The sequence below is a fragment of the Macaca thibetana genome, chromosome 7 (genome assembly GCF_024542745.1).
Source record: "Macaca thibetana thibetana isolate TM-01 chromosome 7, ASM2454274v1, whole genome shotgun sequence".
Taxonomy (NCBI): domain Eukaryota; kingdom Metazoa; phylum Chordata; class Mammalia; order Primates; family Cercopithecidae; genus Macaca; species Macaca thibetana.
Genome location: NC_065584.1, coordinates 136091103 through 136107087, shown reverse-complemented (window position 1 = coordinate 136107087; position 15985 = coordinate 136091103). Strand labels below are relative to the sequence as shown.

Here is a 15985-nt window from a genome sequence, read left to right as displayed (position 1 = left end):
TTGCATTATAAAAAGATTGTAATTGCTGTGAGGTTATCAACAATTCCATTAGAATCTTTGGGGTCAAGTCAGCATCTATAGCTGAGGAAGCTGGACAGGCTATTGATAGTCACTCTTCCTCCCAAGGGAGCACAGGGTCGGGAGCTAAGGAGAAGGGTTCCCTATTCTTGGCTCAAAGCTCAGTCCTGGCATGGAAAAACATCTCCTTGCTCCTCACAGCCTTCCTAGCTCTGTCATCCTGTTTCTCTCACTAGACTACAAGCTCCTTGAGGGCAGGGCAGGGTCTTATTTGCCTGTGGTTCTAGCATCTGGCCACAAGGCTCTGCACAGAGGAGGCACTCAGTAGATGACAGATGCATGAATGACTGCACTAAACTTTAATGGTAGCCTCTAAGGTTAGAGGTGCAGTGCTACAGCCATCCTGGACATGGAGCAGAAAGGCCTTGAGGGACTTCCAAAGTTGGTAAAGCACCAGGCTAAGAGAAACACACCAGTGCCTAGGAAACTCTCAGGCATGACACCACCTCACATTTTCAAAACTTTCTTTGGGGTTTCAGATTTTTTCAATAAACTAATTTGAGAACCATCACACCCTAAGCAGTTAGCCTATATATTTGATCATGTTTCTTTTTTCCTTCAATGTATTCTCCCCAACTCATCCTCCCCCGACTAACGGCATCCTATACCATAGCGATACATATATTACAACTGATGAACTTTCATGGAGACATCATTATCACCCAACGTCCACAGTTTCCATTAGGGTTCACTCTTGGTGTTATATTTCCTATGGGTTTGGCCCAGTGTAGAATGACATGTGTCTCACAGCCATGATTCTTTTTAATACTGAATCCAGTTCATGGGCTTATTTCCCATTTCCAGGACAGTTCCCTTGCTTGACCCTCCACAATAAAATAAATACTGAATCCAGTTCATGGCTTATTTCCCATTTCCAGGACAGTTCCCTTGCTTGAGCCTCCATGACAATAAAATAAAAGAGATACTCTTAATTAAGAGTGCCTCCGTTCCAAAAAAAAAAAAAAAAAAAAAAAAAAAAAGAGTGCCTCCGTTCCAAGATGCTCTGCCTGTGGTCCTTACCTTTCTTTTCTCCAGTGAAGGGCACAAAGTCCTCTCTGTCTTTCTGTTCCAAAGCCTCCTTCTCCAGGTACATGAGGAGGTGCTCGCGGTCAAAGGGGCCGGTGGCTGCCTTCTGTGTCTGGTCTTTCTGTCGAAATCCAGCTGGTAGCGTGGCACTCTGACAAGACAGAGGTGTGAGCAGGAAGGAAGATGTCTGCTGGCCTGTACTTTGCTACTTCCTCTTCCACCCCTACTCACTATGTGCTGGGGAAGCAGGAGGGATACCTACGCAGAATGCACGTGTGAGCTGAGCGCTGGGGGCTCTGGGACGTCTCTGAGGCCTTACTTGTTCTAATGTTCTGGGCTGACAGGGGGCTCCCAATGAGCTCAAGCAGCGCAGGGATGGCTAGAGCAGTCTCTGAGTCTTCTGAAGCTGCCTCCTAGAACACGGAGGCAAAAGACCTCTTTCCTTATAGATCACGCTTAGGTTTGGCTAGGGCTGCACCCAAGGAGCTTCCAGGCAGAAACATGAGACTCTAACAAGGCGCCGACATGGGGAACCCCTCTCCTGCAGAAGCAGCCAAGCTGATAAGTAACTATTACGATGATATTAATGCCTGCTTGATAAAACTTTGCGATTCCTTCCTTAAGTTAAAAAAAAAAAACAGAATACCTGTATTTTTAAAAGTAAACACCATATCCAAAGTATCTGATGTATCAGAATGCCGTATACATAATTTTGTTTTAGTTACATTTTTATTTATAGTAAAATTACTATTTTGGATGCCTCCAATTCTAAGTTTAAGATCATACCAGCAGGTCTGAAGAAAGTGCTTGCTAAACAAACAATATAACAAGAGACTTAGCTTTTCAAGAACTCATAAAAATACTGGAAACTCCATTGAAATGAACTTGATATCATGATTATAGTCAGTCTAATCTATTCATTGTTATAAGTTCATCAAAGAGTTCACATTATTTGTGCATTTGAAAGAAATTAGATATTTTTTAAAAATCTGCATTTGGGGTCGGGTGTGGTGGCTTATGCCTGTAATCAAGCACTTTGGGAGGCTGAGGTGGGCGGATTACCTCAGGTCAGGAATTCAAGACCAACATGGTCAACATGGCGAAACCCTATTTCTACTAAAAATAAAAAAATTAGCCAGGCATGGTGACATGTACCTGTAATCCCAGCTACTTGGGAGGCTGAGGCAGGAGAATTGCTTGAACCCGGAAGGCGGAGGTTGCAGTGAGCCGAGATCATGCTACTGCACTCCAGCCTGGGTGACAGAGTGAGACTCTGTCTCAAAAAAAAAAAAAAAAAATCCGCATTTGGGGTTTAAAACCTGGTTTAAATACCATCTCTGACACTTACCAGTGTCGAATCTTATATAAATTACCTCTCCATGTCTGTCTCCTCATTTATGAAATGGGGATAATATAGTTTACCTCAAGGGCTTCTGTGCCCAGAGAAATGTATGACCCAGAAAAACTCAGTAAGATTTGCCTCTTTTCCTCTTTCCTTCTTTTTCCCCTGTCAGACTAGTCCTTTCTCAACCAATGGAAAATATTTCCCCCCATTTACATTAGGCTGTTTTTTGAGAAATACATTTGCTGTATCACACTGTAGTGGCTATGAGGTTCTCTATGAATTTGTAAACACAGGTGACCCAGAACCAATCAGAGGAAGAGAAGAAAATCTGCATTCAGAGCTAAGGGCTTTCTACCATTGTTTAAGGACCAAGCCATGCCATTTATCCATACTATCATCAACCACTCTGCTTCAGTTCCATGTCACTAACCTCGGGATCTAGGTCATCTAGAACATTTTCCAACTGTTTCAGTTCCTCTTCTGAGAGTTTGCCAAGAAGCTCATCTTCATCAATGTTCTTGTATTTCTCCAGCTCTTTTTGAAAGGGGAGTGCCATGGCTTCTTATATGCCTTTCTCATGGGCCGCGCACATTTAAATGGTCCAGTTTCCTGAGACTTTAGATTACTGCTAATAAAAAAGAAACACAATAAAAAAGAATCTCCATTCTGTAAATAAGACTTATTAACAGGAGACAGAACTATCCTCCAATGGAGCCTACTGTATTGAACGAATAATTCAACAACAAGGTAATATTCCCTTCATTTGCAGAGCAACCTGACAGCTTACAAAGTGTTTTCACATACTTCACTTATCTTGATCTTTACAACAATCCTGTGAGGTGCCCAAGCCGGTATTATCATTCCCATGTTATAGATGACGATTCTGAGGTGAAGGTGGCCTAGTGCTTTGCTTGAGGTCACAGAGCTGGGATGGGTGAGCCCCGCCTTCTGATTCCCAGCGTAGGGGGTGCTTTTCCATTATACTACTCGGCCTTCCCTGGCTCTCCACAGAAAAACAGGGGAGAACAATGCACTAATTGTAAGGCAGTTGTAAGAAGCATACTTGTGTCTTTTCAGGGAGAGAGTGATGTGAAGAATACAAAATGGGATTCATTCAGGAACGAGAGTTTGGAACGTCTATGTGAGAAAGCATTGTCCAGTAACTCCCCTGCAATTAAACTAAGTGCGATTCTAAAATCCTGGCCACATGAGCACTCTCTCTATTTTTCTCCTGGCTTTGTCTTCCATTCTATTTCTAGTCTCATTTCCTTTTCGTTCTACCTATTCATTCTTTATACCCCCAGACCGTTCTTCTCTCAACCCTTATTTTTTATATTACTTCACTTCTAAATTTTCACCCCAAATGCAATTTTTACTCAATCCCTTCCTCCTTGCAGAGGATGCTACAGATCTTCCTTAGAAAGATAATATTCAAGAAACAGTAATGTACTTCACTGACTGTATTTCCCCTTAGGAGGTATTACCACCAATCACATCTTTCAGCCCAACAAATATTTGTTATACACCTACTATTTGCCAGGCATAGTTCTAGAAAACAGAAATACAAAGATAAACAAGATATGCCCCCTTTCCCCAAGAAGATCACAGCTTAGTGAGACAGGCACACAAATAGCAATAATGGCATAAGTATTAGGCATAATGTATAAAGTAGGTTTAAAAATACATGAGGAGGCCGGGTGCGGTGGCTCACACCTGTAATCCCAGCACTTTGGGAGGCTGAAGCAGGTGGATCACCTGAAGTCAGGAGTTTGAGACCAGCCTGACCAACATGGTGAAACCCTGTCTCTACTAAAAATACAACAATTAGCTGGGTGTGGTGGCATGTGCCTGTAGTCCCAACTACTTGGGAGGCTGAGGCAGGAGAATTGCTTGAACCCGGGAGGCAGAGGTTGCAGTGCTGAGGTGGTGTCACTGCACTCCAGCCTGGGTGACAGAGTGAGATTCTGTCTCAAAAAAAATACATATATATATTTTTATCAAAATGACCCCTTCCCCAAGATCACAGCTTAGTGAGACAGACACACAAACAGTAATAATGCCATAAGTATTAGACATAATGTATAAAGTAGGTTTGAAAACACATGGGGAAATAATCACTAAGTAGGGGAAGTTTGAGGGGAAACTGTGAAAAAGAGGTATTTAAGCATTGAAGGAAGAGGTCATAAGGTGGACACGGATGGGCAAGTGTCATTCTAGCAAAAGGGAACAGCACAAAGGGGTACAGGATAAGACAGTAAATGATATGCTGGTAGAGCAGGCAGCGTGGCGAGAGAGGGGGATTCATGGAGGAAGGGAGAGGAAAGAACTAAAGACGAAGATGGGACATCTGTGAAGGGCCTTCCTTCCACGCCTTGCTAAGGGACCTGGACTTTATTCTGTTGGGAATGGCAAGCCACCACAGCTTCTTAAAGTAGGGCAGTGATCTGAACACGCCAATCTTTTTTTATGACTCCAAATCATAAGAATGAAGAATGAGGCCGGGCGCGGTGGCTCAAGCCTGTAATCCCAGCACTTTGGGAGGCCGAGACGGGCGGATCACAAGGTCAGGAGATCGAGACCATCCTGGCTAACACGGTGAAACCCCGTCTCTACTAAAAAATACAAAAAACTAGCCGGGCGAGGTGGCAGGCACCTGTAGTCCCAGCTACTCGGGAGGCTGAGGCAGGAGAATGGCGTAAACCTGGGAGGCGGAGCTTGCAGTGAGCTGAGATCCGGCCACTGCACTCCAGCCTGGGTGACAGAGCGAGACTCCATCTCAAAAAAAAAAAAAAAAAGAATGAAGAATGAGTTGGCATGGAATGAGAATGGCTGCAGGTGGGCCTCTTAAGGGCTATTAGAATAGTGTTCCCTTTCCTTTGTGAATTCAACTGCTCACAATGTTCAGGTTTGTGGTTTCTGTGTCGATAATCCTTTCACATGCAATGCAACGCTCTTTTCCATTAGCTCACCTTCTTATTTATTAATATAGAGGTAGGGTCTCCCTGTCGCCCAGGCTGGAATGCAGTGGTACCATCTTGGCTCACTGCAACCTCCACCTCCTGGGCTCATGTGATCCTCCCACTTCAACCTCCAGAGTAGCTGGGATTACAAGTGTGCACCACCACATGCCAGACTACAGGAATGTGCCATGATGTCCAGCTAATTTTTAATTTTTTTTTTGTAGAGATGAGGTCTCCCAGCCCTCCGTTTTTTTTTTTTTTTTTTTTTTTTTTAGGCTTTAATGACTATATTCTAGTAAACAAACAAACAAAAATCCTACTAAAGTCAGAGAAACCAATTGGATCTATACGCTTTGTTCTGGTGCCAACTACCACTAAATTATTGCATCACACAGGACAAGGATGGCCCTTATCCCTCAAATGAATTGGTTGAACTAACCTACTTAATGGATTCTAAAATGCACACTTTTGCCACATTTAACATTCTGAAATTGAGATGTGTCTTAGAATTGATGGTGTCCTACAATTACTGTTGTCCTAGCAGTAGTAAAAATGTACTTGTCATTGCTTGTATCTCAATATCAAAAGCACCAGCTTCAAAACAGCAGAGTGGATGTCAAGGACTTGGAAGGAAATCCCAGGGACAACTGTGGAATACTCTTTCAAAATTTAGAAAGCAGACAATTGTGGGCAGGTGACAATGCAGGTATGTTTAGCAGAACTCCCAAAGAGAGGTCCAGATTAGGATAGTTCCACATAATTACAGAGTGAGTTTAAGTACCCAGTTCAATGACTTTTAGTTTTAGTTTTGTTTTTTTACAGATTTTTAAAATTACCACTAGATGGCACAGAGGAAATTATTATGTAGAAAAGAACCAGATATGGATGAGTAAAATAGTGATATAAAATGTTGGACTCTTGAGTATGAAGAAGTTTTAAGAATATCAACCAATGAATGCATTTCACTTGCATTTCCCCTTTTATGTATGCACAGGAGAGATACGTGATTTTAAAAATCCATGTATATTCATAGCACATTTATTTGTAATTGCCAAAAACTGAAAACAATCTGAATGATAGTAAATGAATAAAAAACCAATTGTGACCAGGTGCAGTGGCTCACGCCTGTAGTCCCAACGCTTTGGGAGGCTGCGGCAGGAGGATTTCTTGAGCCCAGGAATTTGAGACCAGCCTGGGCGACACAGTGAGACCCCATTTCTACATTTTTTTTTTTTTAAATTAGCTGGGCATGGTGGCACATGCCTGTAGTCCCAGTTATTTGGGAGGTTGGGGTGGGAGAATTGCTTGAGCCAGGAGGTCGAGGCTGAAGTGAGCTATGATTGCACCACTGCACTCCAGCCTGGGCAACAGAGTAAGACCCTATCCCTAAATAAAGAAATAAAAATAAATTGTCGTATATCCACAAAATGGAATACTTCTCAGCAATAAAAGGGAATGAACTATTGATGTACACAAAACATGGATGAACCTCAAAATAATTATAATGAGAGAAAGAAGACCAAAAAGAATATACACTGCAGGATTCCATTTATCTAAAATTTTCGAACATGTAAACTAGTCTATATGACAGAAAGAAATCAGAGCTGCTTAGGCATGGGAGAGAGGTGGGGGGGGCAGATGAGAGGAATGACATAGGGGCATGGGGAATCTTTTGGGGATGTTACATATGTTTACTATCTTGATTGTGGTGATGGTTTCACATATACATGCATATGTCAAACCTTATCAAACTGTACACTTGAGATATGTGCACTTTATTGTATGTCATTTATACTTCAGTAAAAAAGATTTCAAAAAACCTATGTGGAAGTTGAAAACAGCTCTTTCAATAAAGTAAAAAGTATTAATTTTTGTTGAGACATGGTCTCACTCTGTTGCCCAGGCTTGAGTTCAGTTGTATGTCATTACAATTCACTGCAGCCTTGACCTCTTGGGCTTAAGTAATCCTCCCACATCAGCCTCCTGAGTAGCTAGGACTACAGGTGTGCACCACCATGCCTGGCTATTTTATTTTTTTATTTTTTGAAGATACAGGATCTCACTATGTTGGCCAGGCTGGTCTCCAACTCCTGTGCTCAAATGATCCTCCCAGCTTGGCCTACCAAAGTGCTGGAATTACAGGTATGAGCTACTGTGCCCAGCCAAAACTTCATATTTTTAAGAAAACATATCATATTGCGGCCGGGCGCGGTGGCTCAAGCCTGTAATCCCAGCACTTTGGGAGGCCGAGACGAGCGGATCACGAGGTCAGGAGATCGAGACCATCCTGGCTGACACGGTGAAACCCCGTCTCTACTAAAAAAAATACAAAAACTTAGCCGGGCGAGGTGGCGGGCGCCTGTAGTCCCAGCTACTCGGGAGGCTGAGGCAGGAGAATGGCGTAAACCCGGGAGGCGGAGCTTGCAGTGAGCTGAGATCCGGCCAGTGCACTCCAGCCTGGGTGACAGAGCGAGACTCCGTCTCAAAAAAAAAAAAAAAAAAAAAAAAAAGAAAACATATCATATTGTGATTGCCAGCCTTTTTTCTTAGTGGTACATAAAATACTGGAGAGTTTTATAATCAATGGTATCTTAGAGTTGTTAAGATTCTATTTGAATTTTTTTATTTTTTATTTTTAAAGACAGGGTCTCACTCTGTTGCCCAGGCTGGCTTGATCATAGCTAACTGCAGCCTCCAATTCCTGGGATAAAGTGATCTTCCTGCTTCAGTCCCTCGAGTAGCTGGGTCTACAGGTGCATGTCACCATGCCCAGCTAATAAAAAGTTTTTTTTTTGCAGAGACGAGGTCTTACTATGTTGCCCAGGCTGGTCTTGAACTTCTGGGCTCAAGCGATCCTCCTGCCTCAGCCTCCCAAAGTGCTGGAATTACAGGCATGAGCCACAGTGCCCAGCCTCTATTTGGATTTCTATTGCTGGATTCTGTAACTAAACCTAAACTCCCCATTTTTCTCTAAAATAGACTTGCCGTCTAGATTAATCTACCAGTCAGACACTCCCAACACTCATATCAGCTTCAGATTCTCCCACTTTTTTCTGAGTCCAGCCGGTCAGCACCTCCTGCAGGTCCTTACAGTACAACATTTTTCACACCACCCCTTTTTTCCACTCTTGTTTCAGCCTTTTGTTCCTTCATGCCTGGACTACTCTGATTGCATCTTGAAAGATTTCTGTTTTTCCCTGTAAGCCACCCAGAACACTATAATTGGATCATTTTTCTCAACACTGCTAACAAGCCACTTCCCTGGTTAAGAACTTACAATGGCTCCCTCTTGTCTACAGAATGAAATCCAGACAATCTAGCTCCAAAGCTCCCATGATTTGGCTTTAACCTGCACTTCCTGTTTTCTCTCTCATTAGTTTCCTGGGGAGCCCACTTCAGCTAAAATGGTTTATTTGCTCTCTGTGGTAGGCAGAATCACAGCCACCTAAATATGTCCTCCTCCTATTCCTCACATCTGTATGTTACTTTACATGGCACAACAAATGAGTCGTGATTAGATTAAGGATAAAGGATTTTTTTTCTTTTTTTGAGACAGAGTTTCACTCTTGTTGCCCAGGCTGGCGTACAATGGCACGACTTCGGCTCACTGCAACCTCTGCCTCCCAGGTTCAAGCAATTCTCCTGCTTCAGCCTCCAGAGTAGCTGCGATTACAGGCATGCACCACCACACTCAGCTAATTTTTTGTATTTTTAGTAGAGATGGGATTTCACCATGTTGCCCAGGCTGGTCTTGAGCTCCTGATCTCAAGTGATCCACCCACCTCGGCTTCCCAAAGTGCTGGGATTACAGGCGTGAGCCACCATGCCCAGCCCAGATTAAGGATTTAAAAAGAGAAAGACCATTTTGGATGATCTGGGTGTGCCAACGTAATCCAAAGAACTCTTAAAAGATGGAAGAGGAGGGCAGAAGAGTCAGTGTCATGCAATTTTTTTGCTTTGAAGATGGTGGAAGGGGCCATGAGCCAAGGGATGTGGGCAACTTTTGGAGGCTGGGAAGGGCAAGGACATGGATTTTCCCCTAGTGCCTTCAGAGAGGAATACAGTCCTGTGACACCTTGATTTCAGTCCAGTGACATGTGTTTCAGACTTCTAATTTCCAAAACAGTAAGAATAAATTCGTATTGTTTTAAGCCACTGGATTTATGCTAATTTGTTACAGCAGCATTAGGGAAGGAACATACCCTCTTACCCAAATACTTCCATTTTCCAGGATGATTGTTCTGGCTGTCTTCTGTTTGCCCCTCCACATCCACTCCCCTGCTGCTCCAGGAAGATGATCTATGTAGACTGTATCAATGGGTTCCCTTCCTGTCTGGCCTGTGTTTGGCCCACAGGAGGCACTAGCAGGAAACTGGAGAGCAGGGGAGGGGGAGGTTGGGTCCAGAAGGTCACATCTCCCAAGAGACAGCCCTCTCCATACAGCTGCCTGCCCCTGGCTGGCCTCAGGCCTTGGGTGGTCAGGGGTCCTTGTGGCAGCTGGTGCCAGAGTTCTGCCTTGTTGGATTCCCTAAATCCTCCCCCTATCTTTGTAAATAGCCTCTTTATTAAAATTTTCTCAAGTTACTCAGTTTGAGTGTATCCCCTGTTTCTTGTCAGGATGCTGGCTGATATAATAATATTACTTGGAATGCCATTCTCTATTCTCATGGCCTATGTATGCGCTCTGCTTTGGAGACCTGGCTCAGATCCCGGTTCTGCAGGACCACAGAATGTCAGAACTGAGAGAGGCCTTAAAGATTGCTCAATCCAGCAACATAGATGGTTTTTCTCCTATTTCTCTGACCATTTCTTTTTGGTCTCTTTTAGTAATTCTTCTTCCTCCACCTTAAATATTGGCATTCTTTAAGGTCTCATCTTATAAATTCTTCTATTTTCATACTATATATTCTCTCTGGAGGAACTCATGTGCCTCCAAAATTTTAATTATAATATATATCCAGGAGACTCCAAAATCTGTATCTTCATCCTAGACTTTGTTCCTGAGGGTTAGGCCCCTATATTTCTATCTATCTAATCCACATCTCTCCTTGGCTGCCTCAGACACCTCAAATATGTCAGAAGTGCTCTTATCATTTCCTCCTCCAGAATGCCCCATTTCAGGAAATTGGCCAAAAAACCAGGGAGCCATCCTTGACATCTTCTCTCGTCTCTTTTCCAGCCATCAATCACCAAATCCTGTCCTTACCTAACGTGCTGAGAATCCACCTACTTCACTCATCTGCATTGCCCACATGTCAGCCCTATCCCCTCCTGATCCATTCGTCATACAAATGGCCAAAGTGAGCACAGAGTTAAACAGCTCTTCTCTAGTTACTTAAAATCATCCAGTGGCTTCCGCTGCCTCGAGGATAAGGTTCAAATTCAGTCTGTCTTTCTGTCATTCTCATCACCCTCATCCTGTGCTGCACTCCCCATCTCCTCCTGGCTCCAGCCTCCTGGCCCACTTCCAATGCCTGGATCGTGCCTTATGTTGTTCTCTCTGCTCAGAACACTCTCATACCACTCCCGTCTGGCTGACTGCTATCCTACTCAGCCGCTGGTCTCATGCAAGCTTCACTTCTTCAGGGAAGCCTTGTTTGGACCTGGAGACAAGGTCTGGGTCACTCCCCATCTCCATGCTACCCCTTTAATCATATCTGTTCTTGGCTTTATTACAACTACTTGCTTTATCTCTATTTTCCTTGCTAATCTCTGTGAGGGGGGGGGCTGTATGAGTTTTATTCACTGACAAAATCCTGACTCCCAGCACTGTTCTTGATCTGAAGTAGGTATCCAATAAATATTACATAACAAATGTCATGTGAAAGAAATGAGCTCAAATGAACCCGCAGGTCCAGGGCTCATTCCACTCTATCCACTGCTTCCTCTCCCTGTGATGGAACTTTCTGGATCATCTAAGCCCACAGAAGTTTCTTCTTCCTCTAAATTTGTATGCCTACATCACCAATTTGATGTATCTTGCTATCTTTTCATGTATGTTATATGTATGGTTCTCTCTCCAGCTATACTACAAACTCCCAGAAGACAAGTACCATGTCATAACTCAGTAGGAAAATACATTAATTAATTAAAATAACATGTTAATACTATGTAACAGTAGCTGTTAAAACAAACTGCCTATGTTGTGTCAATGCACCACGGGGTCTCAAAGTCAGAGGAGAAAAAAACCTGCATCCTCCTGGAGCACAACTTTGATTTGAAGATTTGGGGAAAAGCTAGTTGTTGTTGTTGTTGTTGTTGTTGTTGTTATTATTATTAGAAACAGGGTCTCACTCTGTTCCCCAGGCTGGAGTGCAATGGTGTGATCACAGCTCACTGCAGCCTTGTACTCCTGGGCTTAACTGAACCTCTTGCCTCAATACTCTCCCCACCTCCCTTGACTGCAGCTGAGACTGCAGGTGTGTGCCACTATGCTCAGTTAGTTTTTAAATTTTTTGTAGAGATAGGGTCTCGCTACATTGCCCAGGCTGTATTTTTAAAAAACAAATATAGAAATACTGGGAGATGACTTTGGGAGGCCAAGGTGGGCGGATCACAAGGTCAGGAGATCGAGACCATCCTGGCCAACACAGTGAAACCCCGTTTCTACGAAAAATACCACAAATTAGCCAGGCGTGGTGGTGGGTGCCTGTAGTCCCAGCTACTCGGGAGGCTGAGGCAGGAGAATGGCGTGAACCTGGGAGGCGGAGCTTGCAGTGAGCCAAGATCGCGCCACTGCACTCTAGCCTGGGTGACAGAGCAAGACGCCATCTCAACAACAACAAAAAAAAAAAAAAAAAAAGAAAGAAAAAAGAAATACTGTGGAGATGAATGCAGTATTCTCATAGCTTTTAAAGTCAAATCAAAGCTTTTCCAGCTCATGGCTGGTCTGCTTTTTCCCCCACCAAGGCTGCACAAGGGCTCCCATTTGTCTTCCCTTCCTGTTAGCAATGCTGTAGTGGGAAGTTAGCAAAGCACTGCTACAGCCTCACCTCCAGCAGAGTGTCTGTCCCATGGCAAGCATTTAACATGCAATACGATGCTAATGTACATGCTGGAGTGAAGCAAATGCCTAACAAGGCTTCCAGGAGTCCCAGTGGGCAAGTACAGGAGCCAGTTAGGAAAATGGAAATGGGATTAAAGACTTGAGCTGATGTAAGTATGACTTGGGCCCTTAAGTAACTCTTCCTATTATCCAAATATACAAGCCTTGGGAATGAAAAGAAGGAGTATGGTTTTTTTGTTTTTGTTTTTTTTTTTTTTTTTTTTTTTTTTTTTTTGAGATGGAGTCTCACTCTGTGGCCCAGGCTGGAGTGCAGTGGCGCCATCTCGGCTCCTGCAAGCTCCACCTCCCGGGTTCACACCATTCTCCTGCCTCAGCCTCCCGAGTAGCTGGGACTACAGGCACCCACCACCACACCCGGCTAATTTTTTGTATTTTTTGTAGAGACGGGGTTTCACTGTGTTAGCCCGGATGGTCTTGATCTCCTGACCTCATGATCCGCCCGCCTCGGCCTCCCAAAGTGCTGGGATTACAGGTGTGAGCAGGAGTATGGCTTTTTTTGCTTCTTATTCCACTACCTTATTTGTATAACTGTGGTAAGAAAGAGGAAAATCAGAAACAATGTGAAGTGCTCAGGCTTTGGGCCTGCCTATACACAAAGACAGAACCAAAGCCGAAACAACAAGCGATCCTATATATTAAACCCAAAAGAAACCAAAGACTAATTTTTACAAAAGAGTAAACAGGCTGGGCTCAGTGGCTCACGTCTGTAATCCCAGCACTTTGGGAGGCTGAGGCAGGTGGATCACGAGGTCAATAGATCGAGACCATCCTGGCCAACATGGTAGAACCCTGTCTCTACTAAAAATACAAAAAAAAAAAAAAAAAAAAAAAAAAAAAAAGTTGCTGGGCGTGGTGGCATGCGCCTGTAGTCCCAGCTACTTCGGAGGCTGAGGCAAGAGAATTGCTTGAACCCCAGAGGCAGAGGTTGCAGTGAGCTGAGATTGCACCACTGCACTCCAGCCTGGCAACAGAGCGAGACTCCATCTCAAAATAAATAAATAAATAAATAAATAAATAAAATTTTAAAAAAAGAGGAAACAAAAATTACTCTTCAAAACCTAGTGAGGCTGAGTGCTATGGCTCACAACTGTAATCCCAGCACTTTGGGAGGCCAAGGTGAGAGGACAGTCTGAGGCCAGGGGTTTGAGACCAGCCTGGGCAACATAGCAAAACCCCATCTCTACAGAATTTTTTTTTAATTGGTTGGGCATGGTGGCACATGCCTGTAGTCCCAGCTACTTGGGAGGCTGAGGCAGGAGGATCACTTGAGAGTCCAGGAGTTCGAGATAACAGTCAGCTATGACTTCACTGCACTCTAGCCTGGGTGACAAAACAAGATCTTATCTCTAAAAAAAAAAAAAAGTAAAACAAGTTTAAAAAACACGGTGAAAAATTTTTGATTTTTTTTTAGAGATGGGGTCTTGCTCTATCACCCAGGCTGGAGTGTAGTGGCATGAACATGGCTCACTGTAGCCTTGATCTCCTGGGCTTGAGTGATTCTCCTGCCTCAGCCTCCCAGGTACCTAGGACTACAGGTGCGTGTCATATGCCCGGCTACTTTTTGTATTTTTTATAGAGACAGGGTTTTGCCATGTTGCCCAGGCTGGTCTCAAACTCCTGAGCTCAGGCAATCCGCCCACCTCGCCCTCCCAAAGTGCTGGGATTACAGACATAAGCCACCGTGCCCAGCTGTAAAAAGTGTTTTAAATGGGCAAAACAGTGCCATCAATCACCTAGGAGTATGTATATATCTAGGAAAGCTACAAAGGACTGCTGATATGACAAACACCACATTGGGAGCGGGTAGAATTTGATTGGAGAAGGGAGTCTTAGGCTTCAATGGTGCTGGTGATGCTTTATTCCTAAGTGGAAGAGGTCAGTAAATGAGAGGTTATTATTCTTTTTTTCTTTTTTTTTTGAGACAAAGTCTCGCTCTGTCACCCAGTCTGAAGTGCAGTGGCACGATCTCGGCTTACTGCAACCTCCACCTCCCGGGTTCAAGCAATTCTTCTGCCTCAGCCTCCTGAGTAGCTGGGACTACAGGCGCACACCACCATGCCCAGCTAATTTTTGTATTTTTAGTAGAGACGGGTTTCACCATGTTGGCCAGGATGGTCTCAAACTCCTGACCTTAGGTGATCTGCCCACCTTGGCCTCCCAAAATCCTAGGATTACAGGCGTGAGCCACTGTGCCCGGCAGAGGTTATTATTCTTTATTCTTTTTTTTTTTGAGACAGAGTCTTGCTCTGTTACCCAGGCTGGAGTGCAGTGGCATGATCTTGGCTTACTGTAACCTCTGCCTCCTAGGTTCAAGTGATTCTCCTGCCCAGCCTCCCAAGTATCTGGGACTACAGGCGCGTGCCACCACGCCCGGCTAAATTTTGTATTTTTAATAGAGACGGGGTTTCACCATGTTGGCCAGGCTGGTCTTGAGCTCCTGATCCACTTGCCTTGGCCTCCCAAAGCGCTGGGATTACAGGCGGGAACCACCACACCCAGCCCTCTTTATTCTTTTTAAAATATCTTTAATATTTCATAATTTTCTTTTTTTTTTGAGACAAGTCTCGCTCTGTCGCCCAGGCTGGAGTGTAGTGGCCAGATCTCAGCTCACTGCAAGCTCCGCCTCCAGGGTTTACGCCATTCTCCTGCCTCAGCCTCCCGAGTAGCTGGGACTACAGGTGCCTGCCACCTCGCCCGGCTAGTTTTTTGTATTTTTTAGTAGAGACGGGGTTTCACTGTGTTAGCCTGGATGGTCTCGATCTCCTGACCTTGTGATCTGCCCGTCTCGGCCTCCCAAAGTGCTGGGATTACAGGCTTGAGCCACCGCGCCCGGCCCAATATTTCATAATTTTAAACAATTACTGCACTGATTTTCACCAGAGCTAAATCCACATTTTCTAAAACTAGTAAATTAGAACAGAATCTGCATATCAATGTATCCTCCAACAAAACATGAATTGATCCTAGATATTTAATTCGTTTCTGGCTGCTGGGCAAATATAACATGGCAATGGCCTGTGTTTTGTAATGTAGCTATTTGAAGATGAGCCAGTTAAGTTTGTTTTATTTTAAAACAACTAAAAGGCTTCTACGTATTCTGGGAAATACTTGCAGAGGATGAAGGACAGAATGAGGTGGGGATAAGGAGAAGTCTCAATCAAAAATATGGTACAGTAATGGGAAGGAACAAGCTGAAAGAGGAATGAGGAACAGATCTTACTAGAAGGCAGAGCTCATATTTCCCAATCTTACATCACAAAACTTGCCAAAGCTTAAATCATACTTGAAAAACAAGGTGCCCACTAGTGACTGCTCCTGTCCAAGGTTAGAAGAACACAGAAGACTAAAAGCACGGGCCTTGGAGTTAACCAACCCAAGGTCTGATGGTGCAGATACGTGTGCAGTGACAACCTCTCCAAACCTCTGTTCCATCCTCAGTAAAACACGCAAAGAACAGTGCTTATCTCAGAAGGCTGAGGTGACACTTAAGGTGACCACGTACATATTAGG

At 44.0% G+C, this 15985-nt stretch overlaps 2 protein-coding genes across 3 annotated transcripts in view; one reads left to right on the top strand and one right to left on the bottom strand.

Moving 5' to 3' along the window:
- Positions 1–15985, top strand: part of LYSMD2 (LysM domain containing 2) — a 133344-nt gene that overhangs the window by 84219 nt on the left and 33140 nt on the right. The gene's annotated exons all lie outside the window — the stretch shown is intronic.
- TMOD2 (tropomodulin 2) overlaps positions 1–15985 on the bottom strand; it is a 66102-nt gene that overhangs the window by 46185 nt on the left and 3932 nt on the right. The window contains exons 2-3 of one of the 2 annotated variants that reach the window (XM_050797944.1): positions 2880–3074; positions 1099–1255 (exon numbers count right to left, since the gene is read on the bottom strand). In XM_050797944.1, the coding sequence (XP_050653901.1) occupies positions 1099–1255; positions 2880–3005 (283 nt within the window). In that variant the 5' untranslated portion in view covers positions 3006–3074. Of the gene's footprint in view, positions 1–1098; positions 1256–2879; positions 3078–15985 lie in introns of both variants that reach the window. The other variant, XM_050797945.1, reaches the window with a different exon arrangement.